We start from the raw sequence: 13,539 nt of genomic DNA, 5'->3' as shown, positions 1-13,539 counted from the left end.
CTTCACTTCCCTCCGTCTTAGGTTTATATATACATATATATATTATATATGTATACCAAACAAGCCCACTACATTTATACGACCTGATTACGCCAGTTGCCAACTGTTAAGACCGGAGCAGCGAACCGAAGACGCGAAGACATAAAGTTCCGCTTCTTATCTATCACCGCGTGGGTCGAGACGAAGAGCCCGAATTGACGTGAATTATGTCATTCCTGAGGAAGCCCGCGCGCTCAGGTACAAGAGAAAAATCTCATGCTCAGGCTGCATTACTTGAGGCCTCACGATCACCGATCTGGATCACCGGCTTATACCTACCTCGGGATACACGAGAGTTCCTGATCGAGGCGATGCGATCGATTCAGAGATTCACGGAGGCGATAGGACCCGGCATATTTACTTTTCGAAGCGCAGCGGCGAGCTGGAAGTCGCCGTGACGAGTCCGGGTGTCAATCGGCTCTCCTGCTTCCGGATTTCGCCTGAAACCGGGTCCAGGACTCTGGCCATCCGGAGCGTCCTCGACGAAGATGAGGGGACAATGCTTCGCCGCAGACCGAAGCCGAAGCCTCCGAGGTTCCGATTGATATCTAGGCCCGTGCCGAGAGGGCGAAGCACACTGTCTAATTAACTCCGTGACTGGGTGACCCCACGGAACCCTCTCCTTCACCCTTCAGGCCCCGTCCTGCAGCGTCAGGCCCGCTCTTCTCGCTCCGCACGTATCCAGACTCACACCGAGATTCCTCGAGCATACAGCAGCAGTGTCTTAATGGACACACACGCCCCGCTCCTCTCTGCACGACACGCTACCTGGATAAAGACATCATCGTGCTCGTGGACGAAAGTTTGCTCCGGTACAGTCGGAGGTTGTGATATCAACCGATCGACGATCTTTACGCGTGGAAGATCACGCGGTCGGCTAAAGATCGGCGAAATTTTCAGAAGGATTTATACAGCGGATATTTCACCGTGAGAAATTTTCGCGGAAGCGGAAATTCGACGCTTGCAAGGCCGCCGTCGATTCTTGAGAGAAAAGCTCGGTGCAAGGAGTGTACCGGACGATACAAGATACAGCCGATATCCACGCGGGGTCAGAACGCCACGGATGGACGACGGACGCGTCGCGGCGCCTGGTGCTCGTGGTGTTTCGTTAATTAAAACGAACGGACGGAACGACCGACGGATGGAGCGACGACGAGCCACCGAGTGAATCAGGGGGTTAATTTTATGCGGGTGTCGAACGACGGCCTGGCTTTCCCATTACGGGCGGCGGTCCATCCATCAGACCGGGGATACGGCAAATGATGTCGCAGACTTGCCGAACAGGACTTGTTTTTGCAAAAATCAACCCGCCGGCGTATAAGCTGCGCGTACAACCCGTCTACTCCACTTCCAGTAATCGGCCTGCTATTTCGTATCGGCGTGATTTCTTTTCAGGGAAACGCTACGTGTGTCCAGCTTGCAGCTTCCCGAACGTAGAGTGGTTATATAGTTTACATTTCGACTTGCAACATTTCTCTCCGACTTCTCAAGTGTTTGGATTCCCTGAGACGGAGTTGAAGTACCGAATTTGAAAAGTTCCCGAAAGCGTCTAATTCTGAGTTATTTGGTAGCGAAACTTGAAGTAAAGAAATCAAACTCTTACGAAACAAGAAAGTTTGGAATGGTCGGAGACCCGACATCTCAAAGTTCCGAAATGCAAGATTCCGAAAATTCAAGTTTCGATGTAGAGAAAAATTTCGAAAAATAAAGTTTCGATCGAGTAAAGTTCCGAAAGTTAAAATATACTCACACAGCGTGGTTTACTCAACGAATGGATGTAAAAAATCAGAAGAACCAAAAGTCAGAATTACCAGAACTCCGAATGTCAAAGTATTAAAAATCCAATGCAAAGAAAGATCAAAGTGGTAAAATTTCGCCAAGTCAGAAATTTACAGACGTGAAATCTTCGATCATTCGGAATTTTGATGGTTTCAAATTTTTAATATTCTCGTTTTCGCACTTTCGGAACCTTAACTTGTCGGAGCTATGCCCTTCCAACACCTTGTCCTTTCGGAAGTTCGATGTTTCGTCAAAGTTTGATTTCTTTACATCAAGTTTCACCAGTAAAAAATTCGGAATTTGGCACTTTCGGAACTTTTCAAATTCGGAATTTAAAACCCGCCCCGATTCCTTGTCTAAATCCTAAAATATTATATGAAATAATGGGAACTGTACAACGAGAATGCGCGTATCGCCAAGATCTTGTCGGTGAATTAATTTCGGTAATCAAGAGCGATTCTGGCAATCTGAGAATTATACGATGAGAGAGATAATACGCGGTGGATAATTTTTATTCGCCGTAACGTCCGCGGTGCGCAGCTGAGGAACACGGCGTATAACGTCTGCAGCGTGGCGGTTTTTACGAGAATAAGGAGCGACGGCGTCGCGACGTCGTCGTCGAGTAATAGTTATTAATCTGTGTTTTTATCGCGGTCCATATCCACCGTCGCCGTCGTGTATCTCCTAAGAGCCGCGGATGGTCGCCCTCTAATTCACAGCAATTTAATGCCCCGCGAAACATTGATACAGTGTTTATGGCCGTCGGCTCCGTTGAATCCTCAAGAAGGAAGGGCCGAGAGGTTGCAGTGACTGGCTGCGAACAGACGACCCGTTTTATCTCGCGAGTTCGTTTATCCGGAAGATCTGAATCTGACCCAACCGTTTCCGGACTCAGGTTTGATAGATTCGAGGACGCCGCCTCTCATCGTCGACGCGGTGCTTTCACTTGAGATAAAAAAAAAAAAAAAAAGCCGAACGGACGTTCTCCGGCAAAAGATTCCGTAGCGTGACACGATTTGATGAGAAATTGCAGGGGAAATCGTGGCGCGCGATTAGTTAAAACCAAGGCGAAAGAATGGCGGGTGAATCGGAGCAGTTATGTATGCAGTTATTCCGGGGATAATTGGGTGTGATAAAGTGCAGGCGGTAAACGCAGGCGAGGCGATAATAAAGCAAACGAGGGAAATTATTGTAATTTTTGTATCTCGGTATGCACATAATGCGAGGAATCGCGCAGTCCTTCAAGACACGTGATTTAATGTCTCGGAGAGAAGCGAGCCGCGAGAGTTGGCGCGATTCGCTGAATCGCTCATTTTGCTTCACGCTTAAGAAGTTATGTATAATTTTCATTTTCATTTTGTTTGCGAATATTTGCATGCAAAATACTCGGAGAGATCCGCGGTTCGGAGATATTATGAGCCCGGCGCGCGCTTTACCGCAACCAGCAATTCCAACGGATTATAATTCCGGCTTACGATTCTTCTAGCTCAGAGTATCTCTCTCGCTTGCGATATCTTTCTTCCATAGCGTTCGTCCGAGCATTTTTCCCGCACCAATTCGTACCACGCTTAAGCTCGGCAATCAGCACGATATCGTTTCAGGTAGCAACTTTCTGGTCGTTGAATGTAATCGCGTATTACGCTTAATGTGTGTGTGTGTGCGAACAATGGTGAGAAATGTTGAACACGTAATTACAGTGTATCGGTGAACCCTGTGATTTACAGCTGTGAAATAAACGCGTAACTCGTATTTAAATTCCGCCTTCGCTGGCAAGAAGTTTCCGAGTCTGAAAATAATTAAGGCACAATTACATGGATCAATGATCCAAATTTCATACCGGATAAAACTGGCCGAGTGAAAGTATATAAAGAGGAATAGAAAGCATACGACAGGAAATCTTGAGAAATAATAAGGTGCTATTTTTGCTGCTGCCCAGCCAATTAGCAGTTTAACAGCCCTAAAGTGTTTTAAAACTGAATTCATAACACTCTTGATTTCTCGTCTCATTAGCTCTCGAAAAGTATCAGAGCCCCGCAGGCTGTGTGTCGAAGGAATTTTACCGAACTGAAATTCTACCGTCTCCCGCACCCTGCGTAGAAAAACACGCGAGATATTTTCACTACAGTTTAGGATACAGCTCGTTGAACACAAGGCAAAGGTCAGCGTGGCAAACATTTTGTCACGCACTCGCAAGCATCCCGTTCAACGTTGCGTGAATTTTCGCGCAGGGGAGCGTACGTTTCGTATACGTACGTGTGTATAAAGCTCGAGTTTGCGTAGGTACCATTCCACCTGAAACAACAAGCCATTTTCAGATCATGCTCAGAAGCATCCCCTATCAAACGGTGCGGAAATGTTGATCCAAGGAGTGGTTTTTTTCCCGTCATTCTACTTCGACTCTTTCAATTCCTTTCCATTTTATAGATACAGCATGAAAATATGCATTATACTCACTATTAGGATACGTCAATTGTTTTTTCTGGGAGGAAATTGTACCTAACCCTTATTCAAATCAACGTACAATTTTTCTCGCCCAAATCCTTTCTTCCAGCAGCAAATAAACGCCGAATCTGTTTAACACGCGACGCGTTTCTCCAATTAAACACCAGGCCATGCGGTAGTAAGGCAGGGTATTGCCTCCTATCTGGTACCGCAAAAACCGACGCCAGGGTCTCGCCCAATTAGTTCGTTTGACCGACCGTCTATCTCTGCCGCTTATACACAGATATAAGTGTACAAATATACGTTCTATAGTTTGAGGAAAAAAAAATTTATCGTTGTATGCGAAAGGAATAATCATGATTCAATTCACCCAATAATTATCGTGAGAAAATCCCATCCGTCGTTATTTTAGTTACGAATATAATACCACGATTTGATTGAGGCATGACATTGGATTTGAGGGTCAGTGGGTTTGGAGAAGTCATGCAATATGCATAGGTACGTACATAATGTATTAGGACGTGGTTCGATATTTTAAATTTTAAATCATCTAGTTTGACACAATTATGCATTTCTTTTATCACCTGACAAATCGGAACTAGCTATACGATTTAGCAATTGCAAATTTCAATCACAATTCTTGATAACATTCAATCACAGGGTTGAACGAACGATCATATCGCTGAATTACGAAACGACTCAGATTCAATCATCAGCTATTATTCTTCAACACTATATTATAGAATAGAAGAGGAAGTTAAAATTTTCCATTATGTCAGGAGAAATAACTTTACTTTTTTATTATAGTCACGAAGTTCATATTAATAATTTCTCGTTCATCAACAGGTTCCAATGCTATAAAAATATTTTATACATTTGGAACAAAAAAGAAGTATAAAAAAAATGCCATCAGCAGCAGAGCGTTTAACGCTGCATTGCAGATTCGAGCGTTCAACAGATAACAGGCGAGTCAATAATCACCTGGTCCGAGATACTCGCGTGGTATTTGGTGTGAGACGCGAAGCAACACTTCGTCGCTAAAATTAAACCGAGACTGTAGCGATCGACTCGCGAACATCCCGAGGAGTCCCTTTGCTCAAGGATCAGACGTCCGAGTTCCGTCGAGGAATGCGATCCTGCGATCCGTCCCCAAACCGGGCTCGTGGCAGCAGCCGGTGCTCGCTGAGGTGGACCACACACGCGTAATTTTGCAACTTCGAATCGAACGCAGCGACGGAAGCCAAAGAGAACATTCGCAGTGACTTATTTATGTCCCAATGGACATTCCCGCCCTCCGGTTTTTATTACTACCTCACGGATGAGGTCGCGACGCGAGTCTTGAGTCTCGACGAAGGCGAATCCGGCGAATCTTGATAATGCTCGGCATCTCACAGGCTCTCGCTGTGTCCTCGCTCGTTTCTGCATCGCTAAAATTCTCGAGAAATCCGAAATTCGATTAATACGTCAGCCTCGAGTCGGCTCGTCAAAACCGCAGCCTTTTCCCTTCGCCACTGAATGCCAGTAGCATGGGTGTTAAAAATATGCCACCATGTTATCCATACCGCTGATTATCTGAGATGGAGAAACAGTATTTTGCAGTAGAATCTGCTTGATCGATTACGGCAAAATTTGATAAAGTTGTAGTAAAATTTAATTGCCAAGTGATTCGCGATCATCGGCAAATTGCTTGGTAGATTCTATTAAAAAATATTGCCGGCACGACAGTTATCGCTCACCTGCTACTTCATTTTGAAAAACGATTTCTCTTCGAATATCTGACCTGCCATTTTCGTTTTAAAAAATATTCATTCGCAATATGGATCGCGGAGTAAATTTCGAGGCGCGCGAAAATATAAATGATTGTAGATTATTACACCACGTATAACAGTGACAGTTGGTTGCCGCCAGAAACGCACCGAGAAAGCCTGGAGGTTTAGAGTCGAGTGAAGCGACCGCAATCTGAAGTGAAATCAGACCGGATTAGATTAGGCTGAAATCGCGTAAAAATCATGAAGCGCTAGGTGCGTAGTTTTGTATTGATGTACCCGTGGGCAAAGGGCGCTATTGTGGGTGCGTGTGACGCGGTAGCTAGATGGAGGGTTTTCGAGCCACGTGTGGGATACGCGTACAAAATGGGAATCGCGTTGTCCCAGTGTGGGTAGAGTAATATGCAAAGTAGATCAGAATTCAGGGGCGCGTGGTCAGGGGGGTTCGGAGAGGCATGCACGGCCCAAGGGGTGATTAGCGGCACAAAAGCCGACGTCGCTACAAATGGAACCAAATTGGTAGAAAATTGATAATCAACCACCAATATCAACCTTCGAAAGCTCGCTAAGCGGGACGAAGACAGCGCTACGCGGATCACGTGTTCGAAACCTAGGATTCGAGGGCGGCGCGGACCTCGGTACCCGTATTCAAATTCAATCCGGAAAACAGGGTTGGCTCTGACGTACGTGGCACATATTTATCACACCGTATTACACGTTAGACACGCGTGGTTGTCTCTGCCTCGTTCGGATCATACTGACGCCTCTATTAATCGTCCCGTGGAATACTTATTCAAGCAGGACGCCGGTCGAGGTTCGAACTGAGCGTTAAATCCGACGACCGAAAATCTGAATGGTCAAAATCCCAAATGGTCAAGACTCGGAATGGTCGAAATTCTGAATGGTCAAGACCCAAAATGACAAAAGCTCGGAATGGTCAAAACTCGGGATGATTAAGACCCTAAATCACGAAGATTCAGAATGGTGAAAAGTCGAAATAATCACGACCCAGAATGACAAGAACTCCGAATGTTCAAGACCAATAATCGTCAAAACCCAGAATGGTCAAAACGCGGAACGTCAACAACCTTCACGTATGCCAGTGAAGCGTTAACCGCATATGAAATTTTTGACCATTTGGATTTTCGACTGCTCAGAGTTTCTATCACTGGATGTAACGGTCACAGTCTGAGTTTTAAAAATACGTAACTTTCACCTAAACACGTTAAAACACCGGCTGATTGCAGGTAACACGCGACCAGATTTGGCGATTCCGATCTTGACCACTACAGAGGAACAGGAGTAAACGGGGATGAATTACGCACCCTTGATGAGGCGGTTTCAGCGAGAGAGTTATTAAAATGTAAATAGGAAATCGACGACAGGGAACATCGCAACGTGGCGTTTCATTGCAGAAGAATCGCAACAGGACCTCAATGGTCACCCAGTCAAATTCATATTACACAGAATCAGATTATAATCTTCATCCTTGAACGTTTAAATTTTTTTTCCCTTATCCCAACGTTCCGTTGACACTATTTACGGGGCGCGTAACAAACGACAGGAACTTTCTCCAACACCCGTTGCGTCTCGGCGATGCTACACACGCACGGGCTGTGGTAAATGGTCATTGTAAACGACGCTGTGTACCTCGTGTTGTATCGGGTCCCGGAACCCTCGGGCGTGATAACGTCAGTTGAAAAATCCAGGCGATGAAACATCGTCGGTCGTTGTAACCGCGCGGAGCACCAGGGGTCCGGGAATGTCGTGTACCTGACCCGTGCCTCGCTGCACAATGCGTCATCCCCGTAGAAGAGAATGCGTGTTTTGGCTAATTGTTCCATTGGTTTTTTGCACGTCAGTTTTCGGTGGCGATGAATTATTGTTTCTCTCTATCTCTCTCCCTCTCTCTCCCCCTCTTCAACGGTTCTGTTTGTTTTCCTCGCGCGAGGGCGAGCGGTGGGACCGAAAATTGAATCTCGGTGATCGCGAATCATCGCTTTCGAAAATCATCGCCGAGTACCTACCGCGGCGGAATCAGCGCGAAATATTTCGAGGGTCCGCGGATTCGGTTTCCGACAAGTGTGGGTGACGAATCGGGACGTCGGTGTGAGTGGACCACGGCGTAGGTGTATGATACGGTATGTTACGATTTGCATTGCAAATCCCACCCCGCCCATCTTCGGGTGAGCCGGGGGTGTGTTACGCCCGCGCTAAGGGTGAGTCAGAAATCGCGCGAACCCCAACGGCGCGGATCAACGAACCTACTTCTCCTCGTCCTCGACGCCGTCGACACCTCCTCGAGCTCGTGTCGTCCTCTTTTCCGAAATCGAGAACGCGGAACGAGGATCGAGTCGAATCGTCACGCTTTTCAAACGCATAATTTCGCCGCCTCCCCTTCTCTTGCCGGCCAGATATATGGGGCGTTCCAGACCGTCTCGAGCTGGCCGTAAACCTCGCACATTTTTAATTTTATCTTCATCTTTTAATATATGAAATAAAGTATTAGCGAAGGGAAAACGATTTGCACAGTTCCTGATTTGAAAAGAATTACTTTTCTAGTACGATCAATTATCGATTGGCCAAATCACCGTTAGTCGTATAATAATCAGTTTTGATGAAATTCGCATAATCATATATCTTCATGAAACGACCAAAAAAGTCCAACCCGAAGAAAAGGTGAACGCGAATTTAGACTCGGCGATACGAACAATAAAAATCAAAAATGAAATATGTTTCAAAAAGATGAATGGAAATAGAATAGAAAGAAAAATTTCCTGCACTGGAATTTTGCGGACCGAGTTTAAGTACCGATAAAGGATATCTTCCAGTTAATCTCATTTTGTTCCTCATCTGTTTTATAGTAATTTATTATTTAAAATTGATTTCCTTGTCTAACCGCTCAAACTAAATACACGCCCATCTTCACTCTGACTTAAAAATGTTTTTCTTACAAAGATTTACTGTTTAAATTCATGAAAAATGACTGTGGCTAACAGAGGTTTAGCTAATCGAATGATTACTTGAAAAGCTATATCTTTCGTTTAAAGGTTTGCAAAGTACATTCTTTTCGAACGCTCCAATGCAACATGCGCTAAGAGGAGTGTAAAATTAAAAATTGCGAAGGTCTGGAATGCCCCATATATAGAAACCGAGGGGCGTCCATGGTCAGGTTTAATTTGCAGTTAGAACACAGGAAAGAAACGACAAGAGAAGAGAGAAAAGGGAAACTAAATGAAGACGGTATTTTCCTGGTTCGTTAAAAATCGAGGGTTGGGGAGCAGATTTTCCTGATTCGAAACGATGAAGAAGTTGTATTTTCGGCGGGCGGATATTTGTTTACATTTTCTTTCCGTCGAGACTCCCGTGCAGGATTGTCGAATCCGGTGCGCCGAGGAGTGCAGAATTCGGAACCATTGAATATCGGAGGGAATGATTTCGAGCCTAAAGTAAATAGATTCAAGGCTCGTTTCTGCGGGGAAGGGATGGGGGTCAATCCGTCATTAGAAATTCCACGTAATCATATTTGAGCAAATAATTCGTTAGGTTCGTTCTGCGGTCTGTTCGTTAGTGTAATTAAAATAAATTCAAATGACTTTCTTGTTCTCCCGTCCGTCTTACTCTCCCGGTGTCCCTCGCATCCCTCTCGGCTCCTCCCCGGATTCCTTTCTGTCCGTCTCTCGGTCGTCGAACGTCGTCTGACATCCTGCCGCCGCCGTTCGACGCTCGAGCTTCAGGTTTCCTTCTCAAATCCGTTGATTAGTGCAAAAATCCGCTTACAAATTAAATAAACTCCCCTGAAAAACAGCGAAGGCTCCCGTATAAGCGACGCGTCCGCGCTGCGTCAGGACAAAACTACACAGCGACTCGAGCTGCGAGCCAGGGAGCCCCCTTTAATATCTTAAGTAAGCCTGCTGGGGGCAAAAAATAAAGTTTGCCAGACGAGGAGACGGAGGTTGCCGCCCCGGAAAGAAACACAAACACCGAATTAAAATACGAAATGGAAAAGAAAGGCGGCTTTGCGGGTGGATACACGTACGCATCCTGCACCGCGGTTTTCGAAGCCTTCGAAATCTTCTCCTCGGAAACAAGTGTTCAGGTTGCGACGCAAAATTATACATCCGCCTCAATTATTTTTTTTTTTTTTTTTTTTCGCAAGCACAAGATATATTGCGGGCGAAGACGTTACAATTTTGGGAAAAAAATCTTTTCCCTCTCAAGTGAGGCGGTTAATTACATCGCGAAGTCGAAACGAGCGGGATTTGTAAGGGGGAGGGGGGTGGATCCATTTGTCGGAATAGCCGATGTTAAAGGGGGGGGAGGAAGGCGGCGACGAAAGATGGAGAATAAAAGAAACTCGAGGCAGTGGTTTTCTTAATGAGAAGTACAGAGTAAAGCTTTCTTTGGATTTGCTTTGAATCCGTTCGAATTGGCAGCGCCCCGTGTAGCGGAGTTTACTTTTTATCTTCCTTTTTTTTTTTTACAGGCTTCTCCAGGGGGGCAGTCGCACGTTGAAATGCTTCTTGTGTAAGTAAAAATCTAAAGTGACTACCGACATCTAAGTTTTAATTAGTTTATCTTAGCCGCGTGGCCATTGAATATTTATAAGCTCCCCGCAGTCGCGCGGTTGGGGCGTTCTGCAAACCTGCAGCAAGAAGAAGTATAAAGGGATGATATCCTCTGGTTCTGGTATACCAACACCCGGCGACAAACCCGCGAATTCATCCAGTGTCACCAAAATCCGCGAAAATATTCACCTCTTTCTTCCCGTATCGTCGCAGATTACATATCGATCGTTTTTCGCCACGAATGCGATTTCGGGAAAAATAACCGAGGTTGCGTACAAGTTTAATCAGGAAAATGCAATCCTTTCACTGGACTCGGGCCAGAGAGAAGAAGCGGGCGATCAAGAATCGACGACGGCGAAGAGAGGAAAGGATGGAGGAAATGGGGGCTGAAGTAAAGTGACAAATTTATGTTGGCCAGAAAGACCTCTGCATGGCCGCATAACTTATACGCCAGAGGGTTGCCGGGGGGAGGAAGAGAGACCGGGTTGCGACGCGGGAGTATCGCACGAAACAAAAACAGACAAAACGAAACCGAAACACGAAAAACGGGAAAACCAGGAAGCGGAAGAATCTATAAGTCCATAAATCTGCGCCTCGGCTATGGGGGGAAGGGGATCGGTGCATGAGCCGCTGGATCGGATCAGAGAGCGGAATTTATATGCGTGCGTCCTAAAAACCTCGAGCACGAAGCAGGTCGCGAGTCCCGCCGTGCGGCTAAGATATACGAGGATTAAGACGACCCGACGTTGAGGATGTCGCTGGACTACAGCCAAAAATCCGGAAGCCATCGGGTCTTACCGAAGCCACCGGCAGGCCTGCGTTTTGTCGGACCAGCTCTCGAGGTGCGACCATATTTATGAGAGTGCAAAAGTTGATCAAGTCGCACTCGATAGCAAAAAATTGGATAATAATTTGAGGATGATAATCGTTAGAATATGAAAAGCGAGTGAAAAGGGTAACGAGGTTGAAATTATCGACGTTACCGTAACGAAACATTGTTCAAAAACACATCATCTTGCAACCGTAGAATGATCAGTTTAAACGAGTTGACGATGAGTTTTGAAATATGAGTGTAATGTTTGGCTTCGCTATCGTTGAACGAATCTCAGAGAGACCTGATGTTGTGAAATGCCGATTTTTAATGAGATTGCATCGTTACAGTAAAGTTCCTGACTTGAATTTTGTAAAAGGTATAAGTTTGCGATTGTAAAATAATGATCACAAGCGAGGGTCTGGCTGTTGAAAATTGAAATGATTATGGAAAGCACGCGAGACGGTATCTAACCGGTAATTACTAATCGTGACAATTCGGAAATCGCGAAACACGGGTGTAAAAGCGATAACGATCGACTCTGTTACAAGCGACCAGCTAATGACCTTTTCAATTAACCGCGCTTCCCACCTGAAGTGCGTCAAAACGGCAAACCTCGCGTACATATTCTCACAATCAGATCATTCGTACTCATAAAATGATCGCTTGAATTTTACTCGCAAATTTGATCGAAACTAAAAAACAAAATTGCAGAAAAAGGTGAAAATTGGATAGCTGCAATCTTTTTGTTTCCCTTTTCGAGCCACACTCGGTGATCGGTTCGGTCGTTTTTACATTCCAGTCGTCTTTTTCGGCGTTCGCGAGTTGTTGCAATACAAAAGAAGCCCAGAGGGATGAAAATCCGCAACAGTAACACTTGGCTGTAGTACAGAAAACGAAGTGAGATACTATTAGCCCTAATCCCTGCAAACAGGACCGCGGTTGAAATTTGAGGGGTTCCTTTGACGAGGCAGATCTAGTGTATAAACAGAGCTTTGTTTGCATTCAAAACATATACAGAGTGTATAGGTATAACTACCCAGCGCACACGCGGCACCCCGAAAAACGGGGATAGCCATAACCGCGTTGGCCATCGCTGCACGCCCCTTCTTGATTGCAGCATGCCTGCTTCGTACAGCTGACGCAACGTTTATTTAAAAAAAGAAAATCCCAAGATTAATCTACACAACCTAATCGTTATGTATTGCAGGAAGCTGAGGAGAGTGAGATTCCGGATGCAGTTGAGGATCGGCGATCAATTCTTAACTGCGATCCCCGTCATGATGAAAATCTTGGAAGATCAGAGAATAAAAAGAAAAAAGTACTGAATTTTTTCAAAAATGGAACGACCCACTGAGAAGAGAATTTTTTTACTGTTAACAAATGTATATTTGGATATGGTGAGATAAATGTTTCGATATTATTATCAAATTTTAATTGAGCTAAATATGATTTGTCAACTATTAACAAATTTCTATCCATTATTATTTGGCTTGACTAAAATTTGACAATAATAACAAAACATTTATCTCACCATATTCAAATATACGTTTGTTAATAGTAAATAAGCTTGCAGATTCGTCGGATCTGTTTCATGGAATTTCAAAATGGATCAAGGTTAAAGTCATAGAAAGTTAAAACGTGAAATCATTAGAACTCTGATTCAAACTTTTGGTTTTCTGTGCTTTACCTTTCCACATTTTGAATTTTCTAAATTCCGGCTTTCTACGTTTTGAAACAATAGTAGAATAGATTTTCAAATGTTAGATGATTCGACATTCAACTGTCTTATTTTTCTATATTCCCCCCCCCCACCCTTCTGGCTTATATACATTATATTATTCAATACTTAACTCTCTACGCTTAGACTTATCTTGTATATTTAGACTTTATACATTTTTAAATTCAATAAAACAGGTTTTTCGTGGTTCGACATTCGATATTGTGACTTTTTTATTTTTTGATCCGTCTACCTTTTACCCCCGTGCCGGAATGACTGAACTTTTTTGGAACTATGAGGAAAAGGCAATCGCCTCGACGGTTCGGACCAGGGTCGGTGTAAGGGAATACTATATTTTCTTTTGGGATTGGTAAATGTTTGTCGAGGTTTGGAGATGGGTATTCGCGTCGGCCC

At 44.7% G+C, this 13,539-nt stretch overlaps 1 protein-coding gene and 1 long non-coding RNA gene across 6 annotated transcripts in view; one reads left to right on the top strand and one right to left on the bottom strand.

Annotated features, from left to right (window-relative positions):
• Nucleotides 1–13,539, top strand: part of LOC124187937 (protein downstream neighbor of son homolog) — a 97,086-nt gene that overhangs the window by 55,646 nt on the left and 27,901 nt on the right. For 2 of the 5 annotated variants that reach the window (XM_046580122.1, XM_046580124.1), the window contains one exon: nucleotides 10,513–10,553. The exons of the other annotated variants lie outside the window; for them this stretch is intronic. In XM_046580122.1, the coding sequence (XP_046436078.1) occupies nucleotides 10,513–10,553 (41 nt within the window). The remainder of the gene's footprint in view (nucleotides 1–10,512; nucleotides 10,554–13,539) is intronic. 5 annotated transcript variants of the gene reach the window in all.
• The window catches only part of LOC124187960, a 140,828-nt gene that overhangs the window by 114,932 nt on the left and 12,357 nt on the right, over nucleotides 1–13,539 (bottom strand). The window lies entirely within an intron of this gene.

This window comes from Neodiprion fabricii, chromosome 1 (assembly GCF_021155785.1).
Source record: "Neodiprion fabricii isolate iyNeoFabr1 chromosome 1, iyNeoFabr1.1, whole genome shotgun sequence".
In the NCBI taxonomy this organism is placed as follows: domain Eukaryota; kingdom Metazoa; phylum Arthropoda; class Insecta; order Hymenoptera; family Diprionidae; genus Neodiprion; species Neodiprion fabricii.
This window is presented reverse-complemented; position numbering and strand designations above follow the sequence as displayed.